A 22720-nucleotide genomic window follows, 5' to 3' on the forward strand; every position below is an offset into this window, starting at 1 on the left:
AGGGTTTCTGAAGGTGGGCCTCTTCCCACATGTTCTCCCTCATGCTTCAAGATCTGCTGAGGAAGATGAGATACTAGGAACATAGGAAATTGCCTTGTATCAGGTCAGAATATTTGTCTATCTTGCCCAGTATTGTCTATTCTGTCCAGGAACAGATCCCCAGAGTCTCTGGCAGAAAAGGGTCTTTCCCACCACCTGATCCTTTTAAGTAGATCTGGAAATTCCTGCAGGCCAAGCATGTGTTCTGTCACTGAGCTATGGTACCTGTGGTGAGTGTGCCTTTGTCTTCAGATGGCCCAAGCGCGGTAGAAGCTTCAATGTCAAAGGTGTAGGGCTTTCTTCTGTTCCTCCCTCCTATGATGAGCTCAGGCCAGTATGTCTGTGTGTGCATGTGTATGTCCTTTTGGTAGAGGTGCTTCTGAGATTTATTTTTTAAAATAAAATAATTGCTTTATGAACAGCTGTGTTTGTTTTTTAATCAATTTGTGGGTTTGTTATGTTCCTTGCTGTTTTCTATGTTTGCTGTACTCTTCATATATATATATATATATATATATATATGTGTGTGTGTGTGTGTGTGTGTGTGTGTATGTATATATATAATATTATATATGTAAGCCACGTTGAGTGTTATTTTAAACAAAAATAGGTGTGGTATGTATTTTTAAATAAAATAAAAATAAATCATATTGTTAGCTGGATGGGGGAATCATGAACAACATATGGGTGATGCATGCACCATTCCACACCTCGCTGTAGCAGCCAGGGCTCTGCAAGCATTGGGCTATCAGATGCAATGTTGATCAGCTGTTTGGGACGGGAGCTGAATTTAACCCTTCCACTCCCCCCACCCCTGCCAAACAGCTAATTGGCATCATCACCTCTTTTCCATCAGGGCTATGTGCCTGCAGGAAAAGCCCATGTTTACACCACTGAAGGGGTTATTTCCTACTGCATCTCAAAGAAAGAACTCAAAGTGTGTGTGTGGGGGGACAGAAGAGCAATAGTTCTGAAGCAAAGCATCAATTAAATATTAAATATGTATATTTCTGTTGATCAGCATTTCATAGGAGCCTGGCATTTGGTATGTTGCCGAACCTTCTGAAGTCAATCTTTCTGCTTCACCTTGTGGCAGAAGAGTTGAGATATTTTCTGGTTAGACAGTCAGAAGATCCGTTAGAATTTAAATCATACATGAAATAGTCTCTTATTATCCATTCAGTCCAGTATTGTTTACTTTGACAGTACAAAATATCCAGGTAAAAGTCATTCTCATCAACTGCTACCCAATCCTTCTAACTGGAGATTCCGGGGATTGAACCTGGGTCCTTGTGCATGCAAAGCAAGCATGTATTCTGTTTCTGAGCTACCCGTAGTCATGCAATCTAGGCACGTGAAATGGAACTCACTGCAGAGACACTGTGGACCATGCGGCAGCTTGCACAGTGTGGCTTGCAGGGCTGGCCGGCTGGCAGGGATTCAGTGGATGGGCGGTGGCATGGACGGAGGTGAGTCCATCCATCCCTACTGTCAAGCAAGCAAGTGGTAGCAATGACGAGGATGGGGAGCAAGAGCAGCTGGTGACAATGGGGGTGAGAAGGTGGACTCACTGAGGGAGGGGGCCCACTGTGGATGTCTCTTGCCCAAGGGCCCTCCAACATCTGGAGCTGGCACTGCACCTGCTATGGGCCCACAGAGAACTGTGAAAGCAAGCTACTTATCTCTGTGGTAAGAGAACAAAGCCAGGAAGAGGACAAAAAAACTCTAAGATGGGGTGGGGAGTCCAAGATGAATGAGGAAAGCAACAGCTTGTATTTACATAGCTCAGGGCATCCTTGACAGGAAAGGAGAGATGGTCAAGCAAAGGCACACACAACAGTTAGAAATCTAATTCACAGTGGGTTTCCCAAGTTGTCAAAAGTACTCATTGTATGGCAACTGCCTTGAACTGCACAGAGGTGTCCTAACTGCGGGCACAAAAGAATACACCTGTTCAATTTCCTGTTATGAACCACCAATTGAGCCAGATGACATCTGATGGTGGGGTGAGGGGAAAGCCACACAAAATTAGAGGTGACACTTTTGCACCCCAAACCCAGAACCTGCTTCTAAGGCCACCCACCTCTCCAGGGTTAGAGAGTTTAATTGAGCTTCTTTATTTAAAGAGAGCAGTAGACTATTTTTCATATGGGAGTATATCTGTGGAAACTGGGATGAGACAAGAATAAGTATCTTGGCACTGCTGGTGAAGTACAGTCCTGGGACAGGCAAATATTTGTTCGTATGTAGTTTCCAGGCAGGACTAGCACCAGACTTCAGTGGGCCCCTCGGCATGCCACCACCAGTGGTCTCCTACCCAGCTCCAACCTGGGCCCCAACACCATCACAGTCACAGACCCTCCTCCCCACATATGTGTATCTATGAGAGCCAGTGTGGTGTAATGGCAAGAGTGTTGGACTAGGAGTTGGGAGATCCAGGTTCTAGTCCCCACTCGGCCATGGAAGCTCACTGGGTGACTTTGGGCCAGTCACAGACTCTCAGCCCAACCCACCTCACAGGGTTGTTGTTGTGAGGATAAAATGGAGAGGAGGAGGATAATGTAGGCCGCCTTGGGTTCCTTGCAAGAGGAAAAAAGGTGGGTTATAAATGCAATCAATCAATCAATCAATCTATGCAGTGGTGCTGATTAGGGGAGTTTGACCTTGGGCTTTGAAACTTGGGGAATGTGACAGGGTGGGTGCTCACCGTGGAACGGAGCTCAGCACCGGCTTAGCTCCTACAATAAGCGCTACTGCTGCTGGGTAAAAACATCTGCAGGAAGGACGGGCAAAGTGAGTGATAGGGAGTGAGTGGTGGCAGTGCCATGCCATGGTTCTGGGGTGTGTGGGGGGTGTGGTAGGGTCATCAGGCAGGGGCCCCAATGGTGGCGGGAGTGACAGGGTTGGCAGTGGGCCCATAGCAGGTGCAGTGCCAGCTCCAGATTTTGGAGGGCCCTTGGGCAAGAGACACCCACAGTGGGCCCCCTCCCTCAGTGAGTCCACCTTCTCACCCCCATTGTCACCAGCTGCTCTTGCTCCCCATCCTCGTCATTGCTACCACTTGCTTGCTTGACAGTAGGGATGGATGGACTCACCTCCGTCCATGCCACCACCCATCCACTGAATCCCTGCCAGCCGGCCAGCCCTGCAAGCCACACTGTGCAAGCCGCCGCATGGTCCACAGGTGCCTGGCGAGTGCCCAGCAGCTGCTTGTTCCCTCAGCGAGCCACCATTTTTTCACAAAATGGCTGCTCAGGTTTTTCCATGAAGGTAATGTTGCATAAATGGCAGCCATAAAGGGGCCATTCACGCAACATTTCAGGCATAAATGGACCATTTATGCCTGTAATGTTGCCTGAATGGCCCCTTTACAGCCGCGATTTTGTGCAACATTACATTTACGGAAAGACCCAAGCTGCCATTTTTTGCAAAATGGCAGCTCGCTGAGGGAACAGGCGGCTGCTGGGTGCTCGGGGACCATGCGGTGGCTCAGCTAATGGGTCTGGTAAGTGCGGTGGCTCAGTGAGCAGGGTCCAGGAGGCCAAGCGGGTGGGAGACTGCCAGACTCCACCCCCTCTCGGACCCCCGTGCCATCCCTACTTGAAGCCAAGGAGCCAGTGAGCAAGTAGGCTGTGTCACTTCCTGTTCCTCCTTCTCACCACCACTGTTGTCTGGGCCAGAGCGAGAGGCAGGCGAACAAGTTGGTTGCAGTGGTGAAGAGGAGGAGGAGCAACTCCAGGGGGCTCTTGTCAGTGAGGCCCTGATGGGATATGGGCCCTTGGCAGGTGCCCAACCATGATGCAGGCTCCGAACAGGTGCTCAACCATGCCAACCCCTGACGCCAGTCCTGTTTCTGCTGCCTGAGTCTAGTACTCCAATATGCACACATGTTTGTGCATGTGTGTATTGGAGGGGGCAATGCATGCAATTTTGCCATTGAGCAGAATCGTGGCCTGCACACAGGCCTGCCTGGAGAAGCACATTGTACACCTCTGTGCCGGCCAGCTTCCTTGTTCCAGCCATCTGCCTGGTCCCATGCCTGGCACAAGATACAGAGCTTGGAAATGGTGCTGTGTCATTGCTTGGTCTCAATGAAACTACTTGAGGGCAGCTTATAGCAGTTCTTTCTCGAGGCTCACTATGCAAATATCTTTGTGGGTGGCATTAAAGAACATGAGGTTCTTCAGCTAACCAGACTATGAGCTGAGAAATGAATAGGGATGGGGGAGAAATCCTCCATGGACCCCAGTGAGGCCGGATTCAAAAGAATCCAGCCCCCCGGAGTCTGTGGAGGATCGGAAGACTTACCTCCACCTCCACAAGGAATCCTCGCCAGCCGGATCCTCCCTGCCGTCTGGTTCCAAAGCGCCAGCGATGCGGCCACCATTGCCGTATCGCTGGTGGGCCGGATTGACTGCAGCCGCAAATGGCATCCTGGACGCCATTCGCAGCCATGCTTTTAATTGACGCAATAGGCTACGCAAATATCTGCGTAGCCTATCTCGTAAAAGCAGGGATGCAGGGATGTCCTTGCTTTTACGTGATAGGCTATGCAGATATTTGCGTAGCCTATCGCGTTAATTAAAAGCACGGATGCAAATGGCGTCCAGGACGCCATTTGTGGTCGTAAAGGCCTTAGTTTATGGTAAATGCAGCCATTTATGGCGCATTTACCGTAAACTAAGGCCCTTATGGCCGCAAATGGCGTCCCGGACGCCATTTGCGGCCACAGTCAATCCAGCCCACCAGTGATACGGCAATGGCGGCCATATCGCTGGCACTTCAGAGTCAGCCGGTGGTTCCACGGACTCGCCACAGAGCGGAGCCGGCCAGCGAGGATTCCGGGGCGAGGGACGGATTGCCCCCCCCCCCCACGGACCCCGCAGAGTCCAGGTAAGGGGGTTTCATACACCCCTAGAAATGAAGTATAAATTTAGGGTGCAATGCTGGCTGGGAAATGCTGGGAGCTGTAGAACTTTTTCTGTCTAAGCACGCATAGGACTGCGTCCTAAATGAATTAAACATTTTATAACCTTCCATGCATGGCATTCTGCCTTTGGGATGGGGGCACAGCTGGATTACAGTTTTCAGCCAACAAGGGCTCACAATGTGGCTTATAAACGATCATGAAAATAATAATGAAAAAGCAATAAATGAAGAATTTAGAATCTGAATCTATAACAAAAGGCAGCCAACACTGAAAAATTCCAAAAGCCAAGTATTAGTCTAATAGGGTTTTGGAATTTTTCTTATGGCCAACATGGCTATCTTTTGCTTTTTGTGCAGGGGAAGAGGAGCTAAAGCACAGTGCAGAATTCCAGGGAAACTTTCTCAGCAGGCAAATATATGACAGTATCTTATTATGAATGGGACCTGGAGTCCATCTAAGTCAGGGTCCCTGGGTCCATCTAGGTCCCCAGGGTCTCAGGCAGGGATGTCTCTATACCTGGAGATGCCAGGAGTTAACCTGGGGCTTTCTGCATAAAAAGCATGGCCTCTGCCTCTGTCTCAGTGCCAGTTTAGTCCATGAAAACCTAAAAATGAATGTCTTAACCACTGGGAAACTCCAGAGGGCCAGATTTGGCCTCCAGGTCTTAGGTTTTTGTGCCCCTGCATTATACATTTCTCAGGCCATTTTGCACTTCCTGGATGCTCTTCAAAGTCTCTTCATGAAGAGCACATGGTTCTCAAAGATCTGCTCTGCTGCTTCCGTTCTGCTTGTTGAAGCTGTCTGGGGAAAGCAATTCTTTGATGCTTTTCTTTTGGTCTTTTTCCTTTCCAGTGAGACCCAAAATTTATGAAAAGGAGACCGATTTTTACAAGGCTGAGCAGGTCAGGAAGGGAGGAGAGTACAGCCTCCAGTGCACGGCAAGCGGAATGCCTCTTCCTATCATACACTGGGAATGGGAGCCATGCAGCCATGCAGACAATGAGTAAGTGATCATTGTGGTGTATGGATCTGGGTTAATACTAACTATTTGCCATATTCATATATCCCTTATTATTAAAAGGACAGAAAGGGCTCCGACTTGAAGATGCAGAAAGACTGTGATGTAACGAGCATTATTTGCTAAGTCCTGGAAAGAGAGATGAAGTCTGCTCGAAGTAAACAAGACACTGTTTGCCAACCAGAGGTTGTAGGACTTTAATTTATGATGGAGTTTCTTCAACCCTTGAGCTGTGGAAAAACCTGCTAAAACCTAAATCAGCCTTCCACAATCTGATGCCCTCTCCAGATGTTTTTGACTACAACTTCCACCATCCCCAGCCAGAACAGCCAGTGGCCTTCTGACTGGGTATGATGGGAGTTGTAGTCCAATATACCTGGATGGTGAACGGTTGCAGAAGGCTGGCCATGGGCTTTGGTAAAAAGAGTCTTGTTATATCAGCCAAGAGATCCATCTCACCTGGCACCCAGTGCTGGCCAGCCCGATATTTCTGGGACACTCACAAGCAGAACATGAAGGGAGCAGCCCAACCCAGTGGCTTGTCCCCAGCACCAGACATTCAGCGGTACATTGTTTCTGAACATTTAGGGTTCCATTTAGTTATTAATAGATCTCTCCTCCAGGGATTTGTCTAACCTTTTAAAAAAGATATCGCCGCCCCTCAAGGTGGCGAATTCTATAAGCAAATTCTACAGTGTGCCAAGTAAAAGCTGCAAGCTTCACTTTTTAAACAGGGGTGAAGGTGGGAAGGGAACAACAAGGAACACCTCAGCCTCTGCCCACGTTAGATAGTCACAGCTTGCAGGATTTCTGCCTATGCACATTTTTTGTTGTTGCATGGCAACTGGAGAAAATAGCTTTGAGTGCCTTTTGGAGATGTAACTGAATGCTGTGTCATGATGAACACACAAATACTCCAGTTAATCACCTACTGCATAGGGATGTTGGAGAAATCCACAACAGATTCAGATGAGTTTGGACTTGTATGAATTTGACCTGCCAATTCCACAGTGAATCAGCTTTTTGTGAGTTGCGCAGATTCTGCGGACTTGTGGAACAGAGGTTTTTTTTTACTTGGGGGGGAATTGTGAAAGAGCACACTTGCACTAATGCACATTAGCACAAATGCACATCTGCAAACAGGAACGAAATCCTCATACATCCCTAAAAAAATCCAGTTCTGTCCATGAGTGGATGACAGAATGAAGGACTCCTGACAATCCAAGAAACACAAACGGAATGGATTTAATAAAATCCGTACATCCCTATGACAGTGTGTATGGCTTTTTGTAGTATGGGCCTCTTAGATGGATGGTTCCCTCTAACAAACATTTTTCTCCTAGAGGGGAGGCTTGTTTCCCTGGCCAAGCTGGGAGATTTTGATGAGTGGGATGGGGGCAAGAAACTCAGATGACCTGTGCAAAGTTCCAGGGAGGGAGAGGATCCTGCAGCAGATAGAACCTGAGGCACGTTCGTCCCGGGAGAGGTGGTTTAGTATTGCTGCTAACCATGGAAATTGCAAATAGGCAAGGAAAATGTGGAGTTTCTTGTCACCTCCCTACTCCTATCTCCTTCCAGGGCTGGCTGGTTTTAGAGGGAAGTCTGAGATGCCCTGTTGGCACCCCCCCTCCCCCAGACACACACTTCTAATACGTGTGCTGGATTTTTAATCGTCCAATCCACAGCTTCTTATGCAGACAGCAGTGAGCTGCATCCATGCAACTGGGACGAAGATTCTGTGTGCTCATCACATGGTGAAGATATGGATGCTGGTCCTTTGGGACTGCCTCTGTATACTCAGCACTGGTTAGGCCTCATCTGGAGTACTGTGGCCAGTTCTGGGCACCACATTTTAAGAAGGATGCAGACAAGCTGGAGAGGTTTCAGAGGACGGCAACAAAGATGATCAGGGGACTGGAAACAAAGCCCTGTGAAGAGAGACTAAAAGAACTGGGCATGTTTAGCCTTAAGAAGAGAAGACTGAGGGGAGATATGATAGCGCTCTTCAAGTACTTGAACGGTTGTCACAGAGAGGAAGGCCAGGATCTCTTCTCGATCATCCCAGAGTGCTGGACACGGAATAATGGGCTCAAGTTGCAGGAAGCCAGATTCTGGCTGACTATCAGGAAAAACTTCCTGATGGTTAGAGCAATACGACAATGGAACCAATTACCTGGGGAGGTGGTGGGCTCTCCCACACTGGAGGCGTTCAAGACGAGGCTGGACAGCCATCTGTCAGGGATGCTCTGACTTGGATTCCTGCAATGAGCAGGGGGTTGGACTTGATGGCCCCTTCCAACCCTGCTATTCTATGATTCTATGTTGATGCTTCTGAGTCTGCACCTGAGCCACTGCTTGCAGAAGGCTGCCAGGGACATGCTTTGCATGCAGACAGCCCCTGCTTCAGTCCCTGCATCTCCAGTTAAAAGGGCAGATGGCAGGAAAAGGGAAAGACCTTTCAGATCTGGGAAAGCTGCTGCCAGTCAGTGTAGAAAATACTGGGCTAGATGGACCTGGTATAAGACCGCGACCTAGGTTTCTGTAGGACTAGGTTGTCAAGCTAATCAAGTAATAGCACTCTGCCTCTGTATACTCAGCTTGGTATATATACCAGTTTGATGAGCAGTTATTTTGTGCTGCCCATCCTGGGATTCATCTTTAGCTGCCATTGACATACATCTGGAATGGGGAACATCTGTCCCTCCAGATGTTGCTAGACTGCAACTCCCATCATCCCTTGCCATTGGCTATGCTGGCTAGTGCTGACTGCAGTCCACCAACATTCCCCATCACTGATACGTGCAAATGTAAAAAATAAAAAAGGGGACATATGGGGGGTTTTCCCCCTCCAGGACAGGGCTCTGGGAAATATGCCTGGAATGGGATAGTTGGAGGGTGATGGCTTCAGGTTTTGACCTGAAGTTTCAGAATTATAGCCTCCTTCTCGGGAGACCCGGAGAAGGGCAAAGTCTTAAATTTCAATGTGGAAAGCTAGAAGTCAAGAGGATGTGCTATTTCATCCTTCCCCAACCTGGTGCGCTCCGGATGTATTGGACAACCCTTCCCAACATCCACTATCAGTGAGGCTGGCAGCCTGTCAGATGTGGAAGATGGGAGTTGTAGTCCAACACATGTGGACAAATCCCAGCTTGGGGATGGCTGGTGTATTTTCTCAGGGCCTACACCCTGCTCTGTCTTTTTCCAGCATGTCCTTCTAGTCCTGGCATCCTTATCTCTCTTTCTGTGGGAAAGAGCGATTGAGGCACCTGTCCAGTTTGTGCTGCACCTGAGATAAGTCCTCCTGCATGGAAGGTGACTTGTGATGACAAGCCCTGCCCCCTCTCTAGGAAGCACCTTGAGCTCCTAAGCTCCACCCTTTGAGTCTAGCACCCCTCGAGGCTGAGTAGTAGATCAGCAGACCGCAGGAATCGCAGGCAGATCCCAATTTTACCTTTGAAGCAAATGTGCCAGTTGCTTGACTCCAAGGAGCTAAGACTCTTTTCAAAATAAACAGCTACCAAAAAAACATCTACACCCCACTGGGACGTTTTGAAGTTTTCAAATATTCCAATGGAAACAGCTGCTCAGAAGCAAATAAACAAGCCCTTGCAGAATGTATATCATAAGGTCTTTGGGCTGGAACAGAAACCAAGCCGGCTTTGTCGATTTTGACTGTCCAAGATGAGATGTTAAGGGAAAAAAGGGCAAACAGTCAAAACAGCAGAAGCCAGATGATATTTTGAACGCTAATTTGATCACAGTGTGGTGACAGAACTGAGGCAATGGACTCTTCTTAAAAAGAAACAGAAATATTCAGAATGGTGTTTCTTCCTATGAGCCTTTATGCTGCTCCAGCTTGCTATGGGGGGAAGATCAAAGTGCTGTGGAGCACTGAAGACCATGGTAGTCCTCCTTTCCATGCCAAATAACTCTGCAATCCTAAAGACTAGCCATTTGTACCACATTTCACAATCCAAGTTTATATACTGTGACTGTGGATAAATGGATGCACACATAGCTGTATGCCAAGCAAAAAGCAGAGAAGAGGACAGATGAGAAGTATCGGACCAGGGGACCAAGAGGCAGACCATTGGAGCTTAGGCCTGGGCTTAATGACTCACAAGGAGAGGAGAACGTCAGGTGAAAACCATGGCTGGTAGAAGGCATCATCAGGACTTAGCAAGCCACAGTGCTAGACAGCACACATGAGGAGAGACCTCCAGATTTAGGAGCGCCAAAGCCTGGGAGAATGAGGCACTTTTATGAACCGTGATGAAATGATCTAATATGGTGTCTAGGCCTGAGCTATCAGAGTCGGCTCTCACTGCCAGCAGCCAAGGTCATCTTCACACAGTACATAATGAACTTATGGAATTTGCTACCACAAGGTGTGGTGATAGTTATTTGCTTTACCTGGCTTTAAGAGAGGGTTAGACAAATTCATGGAGATGGAGGAGGTCAACTGATATTAGTCATGATGGTTATATGGAACCTCCATTTCCATGCCCGATTCAAAGTGCTGGTATTAACAATGAAAGCCCTTAACGGCTTCGGGCCAGGTTATCAGAAGGATCGCCTCCTCCCATATGTGCCTGCCTGGACCCTAAAATCAACCTCAGGGGCCCTTCTCCGTGAGCCCCTGCCAAAGGAACTGAGGTGGGTGGCTACTAGGAGGAGGGCCTTTTCTGCTGTGGCACCCCAGCTGTGGAATGAGCTCCCTAGAGAGGTTCACCTGGCGCCTACATTGTACTCCTTCCAGCCCCAGGTGAAGACCCTTTTATTCTCCCAGCATTTTATCATTTTAGCTTCCTAGTCTTTTAGCTTTAGTGTTTTAAATCTGTATTTTAAATCTCTGCATTGCTGCTAGATTTTATTCTGGTTGTACTGTTATATTGTGGTTTTAAGCTTTCATATTTTATATTGTTTTATGCTGCACTTTGTGGTTTTAATTTTTGTGAGCCACCCAGAGAGCTTTGGCTATTGGGCAGCATATAGAAATAAATATATAAATAAATAAATGTTCAGCTTCAGCATACCATTAAACAACTGTTTTTTCGGAGCACCCTTGAGAGATTGCTACTGCCTCTGAGCCCTGTGTGTGGGATTCTCAGAGGCATATTGTGCACCACTATCAGAAGCAGGACACTACATTAGATGGACCTTTGGCCATCCTTATATTCTTACGTTTCCAGCATAGGTCTTACTTGAGATCTTTTTAACTGGAGATGTTGCGGTTTGAACCTGGGGCTTCCTGCATGCAAAGTATCCTCCCCCACTCTTTTTTTCACCTAGGGTGCCAAAGGGCCTAAGGCAGGATTGCGCAAGCCATCACACCAAATGCCACAGCCCGGCCATGTACTTTGGCCTGTCAGCTGCATGACACACGTGCATCCCTTTACGTAGTCTCAGGGGGAGAACACTGATCAAGTACATAGTGAGCTACGGTACATGGCTCAGAATAGTGAGCCACGTTTGGCTTGGTGGATCATGTTGGCCAAAGGCTAGGCAAGCTCTCCAGATCCGTGTGTCTCTTCTGTACAGACGTCAAGAGCAGTCTCCTCTCCTCGGCTCCACTCAAGCCCCTCAAAAAAATTGCTTGGCAGATACAAGGGTAAGAAACCCACAACTGCCTTGTTTCTTTGTGAGAAGCTGGGGATGGAGTGGTGGGGATTACAAAGCCCCAATATGCCAAACAGGAATTAAATGAGTTAAACATGAGGTGCTGCTTAGCATAATTCCTTCAGACAAACAGGCAATTTCCTTTATTCCTGTTGAAATATTAGCAGAGGAACCCATGGGGAGAAACTTTGGCTCAGGCCTGAATGGAGAGCATTTCCCTTGGTGAGCACCAGGGGAGATGCGTGGGAGCCAAATGCAACAATTCCTCGGGCCCTCTAACCTTTCTCTACAGCAAGAGGGCTGGAGTCAGGTTTTCCACCCATAAAAATAAAGGACAGATGTGGGAATATAAAGAGCTAAATGGGCTGCTTTGGACTCTTGTTTTTTTGTTGTGAATGTTTTTCTTGGGGGCGGGGGGTTACTGTCATTTGAAGAGCATCAGTGGAAAATGTTTGAAGTTGCGATCGCAGCTTCATTGTTGTCCAAGGGTCACGTCTGGTGATAGTGCGTTGGATGAGCATCCAGGAGCATTGTCTTGATCAAAGTCTCCAAAAGATGGGGAAGCCTCTTTCAGAGGTCCTGGTCCCATATATCCCCCTGAGCTACCCTAGATTCTGCAAAGTAGAATTGTTCACATGATGGGAGGATGTGTTTCAGCAAACCTCTGGCCTGCTTGGCTTGTTTTCCTGTGCAACATGGTTTGACGGAAGGATGGACTGTGGCATGGAAAAGAAGGGGGTGATAGGCATTCTGCATTGTCCTTAGACTAAAGTACAGATATAGAACCATATATCCATATGCTCCAGCTGTCCCTCTTCACTACAGACAGGCCATTTTATTTATTTGTTAGTTAGTTACATTTATATCCTACCTTTTCCTCCAAGGAGCCCAAGGCAGCGTACATAATCCTCCTGCTCTCCATTTTATAGAATCATAGGATCATAGAATAGTAGTCCAACCCCCTGCTCAATGCAGGAATCCGCCAGAGCATCCCTGACAGATGGCTGTCCAGCCTCGTCTTGAATGCCTCCAGTGTGGGAGAGCCCGCCACCTCCCTAGGTAACTGGTTCCATTGTCGCATTGCTCTAAAAGCCAGGAAGTTTTTCCTGATGTTCAGCCAGAAACTAGCTTCCTGTTACTTGAGCCCATGATTCCATGTCCTGCACTCTGGGATGATCGAGAAGAGATCCTGGCCTTCCTCTCTGTGTCAACCTTGCAAGTACTTGAAGAGCGCTATCGTATCTCCCCTCAGTCTTCTCTTCTCAAGGCTAAACATGCCCAGTTCTTTCAGTCTCTCCTCATGGGGCTTTCTTTCCAGTCCCCTGATCATCTTCACTGCCCTCCTCTGAACCCTCTCCAGTTTGTCTGTATGCTTCTTAAAGTGTGGTGCCCAGAACTGGACACAGTACTCCAGATGAGGCCTAACCAGTGCTGAGTATACAGGGGCAGTCCCACAACATCCTCACAACAACCCTGTGAGGTGGGTGAGGCTGAGAGTCAGGGACTGGTCTAAAGTTACCCAATATGCTTCATGGCCAAGTGGGGACTTGAACCTGGGTCCCCTCAGTAGGGACGCTGGAGAAATCTGCAATGGAATCGAATGAGTTTGGATTTTCATGAATCTGACCTGCGGATTCCACAGCAGACTGGCTTTTCCCCTCTTGGGCAGATTCTGCAGACCTGAGGAACAGTTTTCAAACTTTCCCGAATTTTGTGCCATTTTTTCATCGTAGAAAAATATTCAAAATTAATTTTTAAAAAAGCATTTCTGCTATAGGCTAAAGCATGAAAATGTGCATTTCAGGGGATTTGTGCATTTTTTGCATTGCAAAATTGCGCAAATGCGCATTTGTGCAAATTCTGAAACAAAAATCCAATTCCAGTGATGGGCAGACAACAGAGCAAAAAGCACTTGACAATCTGCAAAACACAGACGCAACAGATGTTACACAATCCATGCATCCCTACTCCTCAGTCCTAGTCCAACACTCTAACAGCTACGCCACACTGGCTCTCTTTCTTGCCTGTCCCTGGTATAAGCTGTTTTGCCTTCTGGGGAGTTGTTGATGATGCCTTTTAAAATTAGGCTTCATCTTGTGCATATCTACACTACAGTTCTTCACAATTCAGCCCACATTTCATGCTGTAAACCTGAGCAGGGAACAGGCACATCTTGGCTCTGTTGAGCATATAACTCCACAGGTACAAATGTTAAATGCTAGTATGCTGCTTCACTTCTACCCACAGTAACCCAAACCTGTCCAGTTACTGAATGTTGCTGAAGGTGTTTAAGATGCAGCCATTCTATAACCTGATCCATTCTGAGATTAAGACAGCAATCCTGTACACACTTATCTGGCAGTCAATCTCACTGAACTCCTTGGAGTTACTCCTGAATAGATATGTATAGGACTGCGTTGTAATGGTGTATAAAGCATCCTTAGGGTGGGGTTTTCCCTTTTTTAAAGAAGTAAAGAGTAATTACTAGGAGAAACTGGAATGGGAAGGACCTAACTGCACAGAATATTAACAACAATTGCTAACAATGTGATTAGTAATCATGCTGTGTGTTCTTAAAAATTAAATACCAGCATAGGGGAAGATTGTTATCAGGATCGCAGTGCACAGGAGGGGAGGTTTAAGCTCTTGAGTCCCCATGAAATCCACCACCACCAATGCAGCAGTTAGCGTTAGGAAAAAGCTCCTGTAGTCATCAGCTACAGTGGGAGCTTTTTTCCCCCTAATGCTAATTGCTGCAAGAAGGATGGTGGAATTTCATGGAGGTGGTAGAGTTGGGGAGGGAAGGCTTAACCCCTCTCCCCATGCACTGCAATCTTGATAACAATGGCCCCCTTCTGCAGCTGGTATTTTATTTTATTTTTAAATACGCAATGTGATTGCTAATCTTTTGGCCGATAAACACCCTGTTTTAGAGGCCAGTGTGGAACAAGCTACTGCAGAATCTTTGGACAGAGAGGACATAAACGAAGATACCTGGGCACCCTAATGACTAGCTTCTGGGTCCTGACTGGCTTTGCAGGAACCACCCAAGAGCAAATGTGGAACTCTGACCGAGCGTTCTTACTCAGCGGAGGCTGGGGGCTTCGATGTCAGTGGGGTCGTGAATCTGCTGTCAGGTTTCAGTCAGAACTCTAAAGGAGCTATCCAAGGTGCTTCACACTTTAGAGCATAAAATAGCTCCTTTAGAGTTCTGACTGGTTCCGACTGAAACCCGGAACGGATTCACTGCCCCACTGACATCGGAACCACCAGCCTCCACTAGTCCTAGTGGACACTGCTGCTGCCCTAGAGAAATTCCATTGGAGGGAGAGGAGGAGGAGGAAGAGGAGGAGGAGGAAGAGGAGGAGACAGAGCTGGGACTAGTCAGCCCAGCCACTGCCCAGCCACCGCGAGCACTAATGGAAGTTGGAGGGAGAGAAAAGGAGATTATAACCAGTACTGCACAATCAGAGTAGGGATTGAATAATCTCTGGGGAAGGAAGAGAGAATAGGTTTTGTTATCAGTTTACCATCCGTCCCCACCCCCCTTAATAAAAAAATCTCCTCTGCGCTTACCTGAGAATATGCCCTGTTGAGCACAGTGGGGCTTACTTTTGAGGAAACATGCATAGGTTTGCACTGTAACAAATGTATTATGGCAAAAGCTTTTGTGGATGAGTCCACTTCATCAGGTGCATGAAGGGTTATCTGCATGGGTATAAAGGAACAAAAATGTAATAATTGGGGTCCAACGGACATGAAATGCAAAGAGGATCTGTGATGATCCTATACACTAATAGCAAACTCGTTCTCCCAGCGTGGATCTTAGGAACATAAGAAGCTGCCTTCTATAGAGTCAGAGCCTTGGTCCATCTAACCCAGTATTGTCAACACTGACTAACAGCAGCTCTCCAGGGTCTCAGGCAGGATTCTTTCCTCACCCTACCTGGAGAAGCCAGGTATCAAACCTAGGACCTTCTGCATGCAAGGCACTTCCACCACTGAGCTATGGCCCCTCCCCTAATGTAGCCAAAATGGCACCATCCAGCACTCCAGAGGGAGGTAGCAGCAGGCTTGGGGAAATCCTAAAGTTTGCAGAAGTACTAAATCATTATGGGGGGATCCTAAGGGGGAACTCTGGATGCTCAGTGAACACGGAAGGCAGACTGACTGTTGGGGAGAGGAATGGAAACTCGGGATGGAATGAAATATCCTGGAGAAGAGCTTGGCTGGCTGGCTGGAACTCTGAACAGGATCATTCTGAGCTGCAACGTTTTGTTGCAGGTCCCAGTTGTATACAAGGTAAACACAGGGACCACTTGCATCAACAGTCCATTGAGGATAACACAGGAATTTGAACCCCAGCTCTCCTCTGGACAACATCGACTGCACCACGTTTTCTCCATGCCGTGTCAGCACGTTCTGGATGCAAAACGCCCTTGCAAGTCACTGAATTGTTCTAATCAGTGGGCATTTTGGTCCCTTGCAGTCTAGTGTTTGGCAGGTTTACTCAGAAGTACGTCCCACTGAATTCAATGGACAAATGGGATTGCAATCTAAAACGTTGTTGTGTGCTACCGCTGGCCTCAAGGTCCAAAATGAACCAAATCTTGGAAATAACCAGGACACAACTGCAGAGTATGCACCCTACCTCCACTTGACCTCCAAAGCTGCTTTATCTCTCCGTACAGAACAGGCATTGGAGAAAGCTCTTATGCGAATCACGCCCTGCTCCCATTCCCTGAGGCTATTTCATGCTCTCCCCTGACCCCACGGCACCCAGTTTTCTAATGTCCGAACTTTCTGCCATTGTTCAGTCTATGCAGAGGTCCATGGAGGCTGGTGTCTCCAGTTTAGGAGAGACGGTGACTCCATTTTGGGTTTTAGTTAGCACCAGCCACACTCTGAAGATGCTATCCAAGGTGCTGAACCCATTTTGGGGCTAGGGCTCAGCACCTTGGATAGCACTGCTGGAGTCCAGCTGGTTCTAACTACAATCCTGAATGGAGTCACCGCCCCTCCTAAATTGGAGCTACCAGCCTCCACTGGTAGAGGTAGTTTTGTCTGTTTGGCACCCATAAATGGAGGAAAGGGCAAAAGCCTCCAGATTTTACAAGACTGCCCTTGTAATCCAAAGCAAGCCACTGGGGCTCATAATGTTTATGAATAGTTCATATTTACCTGATATTGAGCCAGTGTGGTGTAGTGGCTAGAGTGTTGGAGCGGGAGTTGGGAGACCTGGGCTTTAGTCCCCACGGGGCCATGGAAGCTCACTGGGTGACTTTGGGCCAGTCACTGCCTCTCAGCCCAACCTACCTCACAGGGTTGTTGTTGTGAGGGTAAAATGGAGAGGAGAAGGATTATGTACACCGCCTCAGGTTCCTTAAAGAGGAAAAAAGGCAGGCTATAACTGTAATAAATAAATTAATATAATATAATATAATATAATATAATATAATATAATATAATATAAATAATATTGTTAAAATACTCAACTACCCATTGTCCAATTCAAGGGCAGTTTTGAATTCCTGCAAATGGCTATGCAGCATTTAGCTTTTTAGCAATATAATTGAATTTGTGATGGGTGTGTGTGTGTGTTAATTTGGCTGCCAATTCCAAAGGCTGAGTGGACTCACCTCCTTGCCACAGTCCCTGGTGCCGTTTTGCTTACCCTCTCCCTCTTGACCCAATCCACTCAGCAACCTGCAAGTAGGGATGTTGGAGAAATCCGCAACGGAACCAAGTGAGTTTGGATTTTCATGAATCTGACCTGCGGATTCTGCAGCGGACTGGCTTTTCCCCCTGTTGGGCAGATTCCATGGACTTGTGGACTAGCTTTCTAACTTGCACAAATTTCATAGTTTAAAAACATGGAAAATTTTAAAAACGGACAAATATGTGCATTTCCCCCATAGGCTAAAGCATGAAAATGCGCATTTCAGGGGCATTTGTGCATTTTCGCACATGCAAATTTGCACAAATGTGCATTTGCACAAATTCAGAAACAAAAAAAAATCCTGTTCTGTCGATTGGTGGATGATGGAATGAAAGGTACCTGACAATCTGTGAAACACAGACAGAACAGATTTTACACAGTCCATACATCCCTACCCACAAGGGGAATCCAAGGAAAGTAGAGGTTACTGCTCCTTCTTTTTGTCACTGCTTACCCAGTAAGATTGCTCAGGTGAACAGACAGAAACAGCAAGGGGGAAGAACCAGTCAGGGGATTGTGGGAATTCGCAGTGGGCTTCCTGCTGGGATGTGAGCCTTGAGAAGTGCCTGATGATGTTGACCCCTGGCGCCGGTCCTGACTGGTACCCCATTCTGACAAGCAGGGCCGCCCTTAGGATAAATAGCGTCCTGGTTAAGGAGGACCTGTGCTCCCCGCCCCATCAGTTTTGTAGTATTGCCGAGTTGTGCGTCTTGTGCACAACTGCAAAACCTAGGAAAGTAAAGCCGTGTTCTGCTGGTTTTTAACTACAACAAATAACATCTAACTGGAAATTGGAAAAAAAAGCATACTTCAATGTTAATTGATGGAAGTTCATTTTCATAGTTAGTACCTAAGCAGCCTGTGGAGCTTTGCAACACAGGTTAAGGACACTTGCTGCTTCTTCTTGTTGGCTGCCCTAGCTCGCCACAAACAATCCCGTCAATAAACAATTAGCTACAGAGGTTAACTCGGTGCTCCTTCAGCTCAGCACCCGGGATGAGCACCCAGTTCACCCAACCTAAGGTTGGCCCTCCGGGCAAAGGCTCACTAGCCAATGGTGTTGTTATTCTCTCTTCCGATGGAACTTCCAGGGAGGTCAGAGGCGGCCTGGGAGAACCCTTGGTTTGCACATCCTGCCTCTTCCCATTTATTGTGCATTGCCTGAGGGCCTCCTCCAAAATCTCGCAGCAAGCAGCACCTCAGAAAGCTCTTAAATCCCAAGAACATTTTCATGGATGCTGCTACAGTTCTCAAGTCAGGTGGATAAAGCTGCAAGAGTGCTACTTCAGTGTCCCTTTTTCTTTTCAGATGCAAACAACGTGGGGAAAAAGTCAAAGTGGAGGAAACCATCGGACGTGAAACCATATATCTAGCCAATAAAATCAAGAACATTGAGAATAGGAACATAAGTCATGACAATACGTTAAAGGTAAAGGTACAGCATGGTGAATATTGATCAGATGTGGTTTTCCTGGGTTCACTCGGAGTCCTCCTTTCGTGATTTTTCCCAGGCACTAATTTCCTTCTGCCACCAAATCTTTGACATTTTTTGAATTTTTCCTCCCTGGGATCATTTTCAAATCTCCTCTGTTTATTGGAATGCTCGGCTCTGGTAATGATGTCACTTATCCCACTTAAAAAAAAAAAAAAAAGGTCTCAAAAAATGCACAACTCACTCAAAAATTCTTTTGGTCTCAAGCCTGAGAAAGTGCAAGGAGCGATCCAGCCATGAGAATTCTTGCAAAGGGCATACAGCTAATGAGTTCTCTTATCTCATCTGAATGCTCAGCTGTCTTCACAGAGACTTTTCATCCCTCACTGCACCATTCCAGCCATACTAAGTTCCATCTCATTTTCTCCAGTTTTGGGAAATTCCCTTTTTAGGTGAGGGAAGAAGAATGCAGCCAGGTTTTCAAGAATCCTGTATTCTCTCTCTCTCTCTCTCTCTCTCTCTCCCCCCCCCCTCTCTCTCTCTCACAAACACACACACACCTATCTATCCATGGTCTTTGTCTGTAGTCACGCAGAAGAGTTTGGGTCTGACACTGAACTTTCAATTCCTCTCTGTCAAAACTCCCTCCATGACTTGCCCCTGTAGGCAGAGAAAACTTCAGATTTAAAAGCACAGAGTATAAATTTTAAGAGTGTTGAAGGTGGTATGATGGTGCCATTATTTCCCATGGGAGGTCTTTGAAGCATGACAAAAACCTACAAAACCTGTTTCAGTAGTGATGACAGTTAGACTATTGTGCACCCTACCTGCAACAATGTCCCACTCTCATCTCTCTGGGGGGAAAAAGCCCACTCTGCCTGTAGCCCTATTTTTATGTGTCTGTATGAATTCTTCTGGGTATTTGCTCAGCAGATGCTCTCCTGATATCTCCGACATCCAGTCAGCAGCAAATTTCACTTTTAGTTGCTTCAGCAACAAAGCAGTTCAGGTGTTTTTTTCCTTCCTGGTGATTGATTAGCTTGCAGTTTCAGGCAAATTGTTGATCTCCTCCTCCTCCTCCTCCTCCTCCTCCTCCTCCTTCTTCTTCACTACCTCAGATCCCAGCCCACTGGACCTCTGCCTCTCCATGTATCTTCCTCCAAGAAAGGGAGCACTGTACTGAATGGAATCTTGCAGCCCATAATACCTCCATCCAAACACATTTTTTCTCCTTCCTACCCCATTCAGTTGTGCTGCCAGCATACCCTGGTGTCTGTTCCACTTTCTTTCTTTGAAGTTCATCCAGACAACTGCTTCCCATCCGCCAAATTTGGCCCTGGGACTGTAAACCTGTATTTCACTGCTGCATCTACAGTAGCAAAGTGACCTTAGCCAACAGGGAAGAGTTGCCTGGCTGTCAGCACTGCCAGAGAGATACCCTTCCAAGATCCCCTGTGTACGGCATCCCTAAGGAATGTTGCTAGTCTCCTCAAAAATATTTTTGGTCCCTCCCAAATTGTGGCTCTGATGTTTTGCCCAAGTAAGAACTTCCAGAATGTGACTCACATTTTTCCATTAGATTAAATTTTGCTGCAACTCTCTGGTTTCTTTCTAGAAGGAAACAAATGGGCACAGGAATGGTTATTGCTTTCCTTGGCCATAGTGTCCTTCTGAAATGCTAGAATGCCACTTGCAGACCAGTCCCTGTTATTTCCTTGGCATGTTATGCTATGCAAGGGAGAGAAAGCAACTGCCAGTTTGCAGGCTACGAGTTGGGCACCTACCTCTGCACTAGGAGTCTAGCACTGGATCCTATATATGATATATATATAATATATAGATTGTTGACAGAACCATGTTACATATTATGTCAACAATGTGGGAAACAGCTTGGTTATGCCTGTATAGAATAGTAAAGCGTCCCTCCATGACTTGCCGAGAAGGCAGAGAATGTGAACCATTTACGTTCCCCTTGCCATCATGAGCCTCCATGAAAAAGGGAGCTGTATCAGATTCACTCTGAACAGAGGAGCTCCTTGAAAGATATGGGGAAGAAACTGCTGGCTGGCTGAGCTTTCACTTTCCTGTTGTTATCTCTTGTAGCTAATTGTCCTCGTGGTTGGGTGGCAGAGAAGCAGGGAAGATAAGCCTCAAGAGATAATACAAAGTCATGAGAGTTAACAAAATATGAAACTGATGAAAATTCAGCTCTGTTGTATTTCATGCAATTGAAACTATATTTTGTTTCTCTTGAATCACTTAGCCATCTGAACATTTAGTGATATCATTTACTGATAAATGGCTATGGACAGATTTCAGGATTTCTTACTGCTTCTCCATGTGAACTGTTGCGCAATGGACAATTTAACATGTAAGCACAGGCATGTTAAATAGAATTTAAATATAGAAAAGGCATGTTTCTTTCTGCACAGTACAAATTTCCCCACAAGAAATTTCACATACTTGGACAAAAAACAGAACTCCAGGTACACATTCAGAAATTACAGGCAAGATTAAGACACAAGTCACATGGAAGCTGCCCTAATTTGTGAATGTTTCTGCTACAGTTTAGTTTTTAACGCTGTTGTACTTTTCCCCAATTCTTTCTCAAGTCATATATTTGGTGGATTAATGGGTTAGGTCTTCTGTCAGTAAACTATAATGTAAAGTATGTGTAAATTGTACCATTTTACAATGTAGGTTTTCATCTCATTCCTAGCTTGCTAGCTTAAAAATGTCATTTTTGATAACTGTATCTCTTGATTAAGATTAATAAACCTAAATTATCCGAGGCTTGAGTTTCAGAAATCCCCCTGCCAAGTCCCATTAGTGAAAGCTCTCCTCCACAAATGCTCTAATGAAGTCTGTGGGTATCTGCATTAAGCAAAGCTTTTAGATAATAGAATATAATTTTATAAACAACACACTGATGAAAATCTTATAGCCTCCAGTCTTTCCCCCTTTTTATCAGTGCTAATTCCCACCAGAAATAGAACAGCCAGGAAGCAAGACCAATCCATTTCCCACCCTATCCTAGCAAGTAATTTTATTGGTGTTTGGCTAGCCAGTTAAAACAATAAAAACGTCAGCGACACTGACTTGCCCAGCTTAAATTGACTGTGTTATGATGCTGGCGTGAGCTCAGGCTGGATAATCTTTCCTTATGTGCCTTGAGTCTCTTCTATTGTAGCAAGAAACTTGCATCACGGAGCTTACCCGAGAGAGGAATTTCCGCAGCCTCCAGCGTATCGCTTGCATTGTCCTGTCTCCTTGCATTTCAGCAATCGAGCAAAAATGGCTCTTAAGGAATGTGTTGCTTGCTGGCAGCCAAAGCATACAATGCTTATCGGCCCAGTTCAGATGCATGCCAAGATCCTGTTCTGGCAGTGGTAGAGCAGACAGGACACTTTCCTCCCTGCCATGCTCCTAACGTTTCCATTTACTGTATTGAAACAGCCTTTTCATCCCAAGTGAGACTCCTCAGTGCAGCTAACGATCATATGAATCGGCTGACAATGACATCAAGCTACGTTAATTTTAATTCTTTCTAAAGGACTTTGCAGTTACAGGACTTTGGAATAGGCCTCTATTGTTATTTTTCATCTGGAAGTGGGTAATTTCATTTGCATGCCTGACCTGAAGCCATCCTCGGAAATGGTAGACATTTTTCAGGCTCCCTCTCCAGAACAGAACCCTTTCCCCATTGTCACTTCGTAGGCAAAGGAAGTACTATCCCAGGTGGCAAAGGAAGTACTATCCCAGGCTGAGGGGCAGACGCTGGAGGGAGTCTTTACTGCCATAGGTGCATGCAGTCAGCCTGAGGTAACCGAGAGCCACCAAAGTGGCGGGAGGAACCTGGGTCCATTTTGGTCTGGTAAATGCACAAATCCTCGGACACCAGCACTATCTAATGTTAGGAACATGAGAAACATAGGAAGACGCCTTATGTACCAGGTTGGACTA

At 46.5% G+C, this 22720-nt stretch overlaps 1 protein-coding gene across 1 annotated transcript in view; it reads left to right on the forward strand.

The window, feature by feature from the left end:
* Nucleotides 1–22720, forward strand: part of LOC146338631 (vascular endothelial growth factor receptor kdr-like) — a 292764-nt gene that overhangs the window by 172376 nt on the left and 97668 nt on the right. Inside the window, exons 10-11 of the mRNA XM_084814171.1 lie at nt 5822–5972; nt 18634–18754. Of these exons, the coding sequence (XP_084670297.1) occupies nt 5822–5972; nt 18634–18754 (272 nt within the window). The remainder of the gene's footprint in view (nt 1–5821; nt 5973–18633; nt 18755–22720) is intronic.

The sequence above is a fragment of the Heloderma suspectum genome, chromosome 9 (genome assembly GCF_057233095.1).
Source record: "Heloderma suspectum isolate Gila_16-S chromosome 9, 16-S_ref, whole genome shotgun sequence".
Lineage (NCBI taxonomy): Eukaryota > Metazoa > Chordata > Lepidosauria > Squamata > Helodermatidae > Heloderma > Heloderma suspectum.